Consider the following 3,333-nt stretch of genomic DNA (forward strand, 5'->3'; position numbering starts at 1 on the left):
CACAGTTAAACCTAGATTTACCCCCCTCATCAGACGCCTGTGCCTTTGAGCAGGTGATGCGCAGATGACATCTCTTCGCTGGTTTCGCTTGCACCACTGCACGAGGGTGAAAAAAACTGCAAAAAGTTTGAAGAAACGCATTTAAACGGAAATACAGCAATCATGCTGTCCCAACTAAAGAAATCAATGTTACAGTGTCGATAACAGGAAGTAAAAGGGTAGAAAACAATTAAGGAGGCAGCATGTGGACCTTTCCCTTCAATGGAAAAAATAATCAGGCAGCAAGAGAACACTCCGACATTAAGAATAACACGTTTAACCAGAAACCGCACACAGCATTATACATATTCAGAGGCCCAGAACAAGATGGCGGGCAAAAATTTCAGCCATCAATTACTAAACAATTTAACCCCAGCCTAGGGCACCAGAATCGAATGTGAAACTGATACCACGTGAGGGCTGTGCAGGAGGACCCTGGAATGAATAGGGGCAAAAGTAATTAACCGTCTCATAGGGAGAGTGCGATGAAACGTTCCTAGGGTCCTAGGAAAAAGAAAGTTAGACATGTCAGCTCATAAAAACAATCATTTATTAAAAACAAAAAAGTGAATGAAGACTTTTACAGAGTTCAGTTGAGTCGAACAGTCTGTCCATTGGTGGGGAGCCCCGCTGGCAGGGGCAGGCCGCAGGCGGGAAAACAAAAGGGAGTCCTGTTTTTCTTGCAGTATAAAAACGACAAAGGTCCAGGAATAATAAAAAATATAGTCCATCATGACTGTAACACAAAGGGATGTGACTGAGTCCATCTTAGCACAGTAACTGCGCCCCAGGGCCTAGTGGCTAGTAGCCAGCACCGTAGCTGCTGCCGCCACCACCATACGAGCTACCCCCGTAGGAGCCGCCGCCTCCTCCGCTGCTGGAGCCGTAGCCCCCCCTGTAAGGTCCACTGGCACTGCTGCGGCCCCAGCCGCCCCCAGCACCAGCCCCAGCCCCGCCACCCCCCAGACTGCTCATGCTCTTCATGGGCCCATACGAGGACTGGTGCTGTTGACTGTAGCTACCGAAGCCATTACCGTAGCCGCCGCTGACCTGGTCCCCATAGGAGCCGCCACCGCTGCCATAGGAGCCGCCACCGCTGCCGTAGGAGCCACCACCGTAGCCTCCGCCACTGCTACCGCCATAACCACCTCCGCTGCCGTAGCCGCTGCCACCACTGCTGTAGCCGCTTCCGTAGCCAAAGCCCTTGCTACCAACGCCCCCAGAAAGGCCGTTGAAGTCCCTCATGCCGCCGCCTCCTCGACCGCCGCGGGTCCCTCTGCCGCCACCGCCGCCTGCGCCTCCTCTGGGCGGACGACCACCACTGCCGACGCCGCCAGCCTCCTCCTTAGGCACGGCCTTCTTCACCTCCACGCGGTGGCCATTGATGGGGTGGAATTTGACCACCGCGGCCTTGTCGGCGCCATCGTGGTTCTGGAAGTGGACGAAGCCGAAGCCCCGCTTGCGGCCAGACTGTTTGTCGGCGATGATCTCCACCTTTTCTACGCTACCGAACTGCGAGAAGTGCTCGAGCAGGTCTTCCTCAGCGATCTCCTCCTTTAGGCCCCCGATGAACAGCTTCTTAACCTTTGCGTGGGCGCCGGGCTTCACGGAGTCTTCCCGGGACACTGCCCGTTTCAGCTCCACGTTGCTGCCGTCTACCACGTGAGGAGAGGCAGACATGGCGGCATCGGCCTCTTCGGCAGCTGAGTAGGTAACAAAGCCGAAACAGCGTGACCGCTTGGTCTGAGGATTCACCACCACCACACAGTCTGTAAGCTCGCCGAAGCTTTCGAAGTGCTCCCGCAGGCCCGCCTCGGTGGTCTGGACATTGAGTCCGCCGATGAACAGCTTACAGAGCTGCGAGTTATCCATGCTGCCGACGATGAAGACACTGGCCGGAGATGTGTAGACAACAAGATTCCGACCAGAATGCGATTTAAACCGTGCAGGCGGCTGGGATTTATAAACGGCTCGCGCTGCGGACGAAGGACAAGAACTGGCCTACTCTTGTCCGTGACGTCACAAAGAGAGCGAACGGACGCCGCAGCGCGATAAAAACGGCTGGAACGCGGTTACGCCTCTACGCGTCACAAGCGGAAGAGTGGAGCGCGCTTCGCCATAGGCCCTTCTAGATCTGTGACTATAGAAAGAGGACAAAGCAAACTACAGCTACTGAATTGGATTTTGAACCACGACACCCGTTGAACGATCCTTCCTTACTATTGCATAAGCCACATTAAAACTAGCAGTAGAACCTTTCTCACACCGTATAAAATCCTTAACGTTACATCCTTTTCACGCCCAAACGCACATAAATTCTGACTTTAATCTTAAAAGCCGTAGTGCGATTCTTTTAAAGATGTGTGCACATTGTTGCAAACATTTACAAAAGGGAATTTGCTCCATTCTATATATTAAATGAGTAATTTCCTTTTGAATACAAGGTTTTTATGAAAGAGGATCATTTTTCGAGCGCGGGGCGCACCACGACCTTGAACATTTTGTCCATTTACTCTTTCTGTACAGGAAATGTGTATCCGGCCCCACTACTTCCTGGAAATACCGGTACGCGCATTTTGAACTGCGCGTGCGGATAGCTGATCGGCCATCTTAAGCAAAAGCATTCTCATTTTGTACATTAAGTCGTCATTCCCCATAGAATGGAGGAATTTGGCCTGACCTTAACATGGTCGTGAGTGGGTTAAGCATCACCTCAGGACCCACGTGATTATACGTTGCGGTGCGTCATTTCCGCCGAAGTTCTTTCTCCCTTAAGGTGAAAAATCGCCTTTCTTACAGCCAGCATACGATTTACCAATCTTTTCTAATGGTCGTTCGGAGTCTCCTGAAAGGGTTGGGGTGGGTGTGTTTACAGGAACGATCTATCATCAACTGCTGATGTTGGTGGACGCGAGAGTTATCATTGAAAACAAATGAAAAGCGCATAAGTATGGCGGCAGCGCTGAGGGTGAGCTGTAGCTGTTTCCTTTATCTTGAGGTGTTGGATCGACAACGGACAAAATGAAGATGTGATTTGTAAATCACTTAAATTTAGTTATGACGCATTCTCACATCCGTTACGAATCTTTTGTCAACGGGAAACACCTGTTTTGTCATTTGAACGTGTACATTTTTCTGGGGACGGAAGTACTATAAAATGGCCGCTCTAAGTCGTACATAGCTTCCATTTTCATTACTTTACCTCCCCTTCTTATTCTTTGCTGAAACCTGTTTAAGATTCTGACCTTTGTTGCACTCCAGTCTACTCGTCCCACGCATTGAGCCTTTCTTTTG

General features: G+C 50.9%; 1 protein-coding gene across 1 annotated transcript; it reads right to left on the reverse strand.

The window, feature by feature from the left end:
- Positions 1–572: 572 nt before the first annotated feature.
- On the reverse strand, positions 573–2,124 carry HNRNPA0 (heterogeneous nuclear ribonucleoprotein A0). Its single transcript, XM_085617963.1, has one exon. The coding sequence runs from the start codon at positions 1,909–1,911 to the stop codon at positions 841–843; it is 1,071 nt and encodes a 356-aa protein (XP_085474089.1). The 5' UTR covers positions 1,912–2,124; the 3' UTR covers positions 573–840.
- Positions 2,125–3,333: the final 1,209 nt, after the last annotated feature.

Source organism: Triturus cristatus, chromosome 7 (assembly GCF_964204655.1).
Source record: "Triturus cristatus chromosome 7, aTriCri1.1, whole genome shotgun sequence".
Classification (NCBI taxonomy): domain Eukaryota; kingdom Metazoa; phylum Chordata; class Amphibia; order Caudata; family Salamandridae; genus Triturus; species Triturus cristatus.

Bases quoted from the DNA above. Each gene is read 5' to 3' on its own strand.
- HNRNPA0 (XM_085617963.1), bottom strand. From the start codon at position 1,911: ATGGATAACTCGCAGCTCTGTAAGCTGTTCATCGGCGGACTCAATGTC.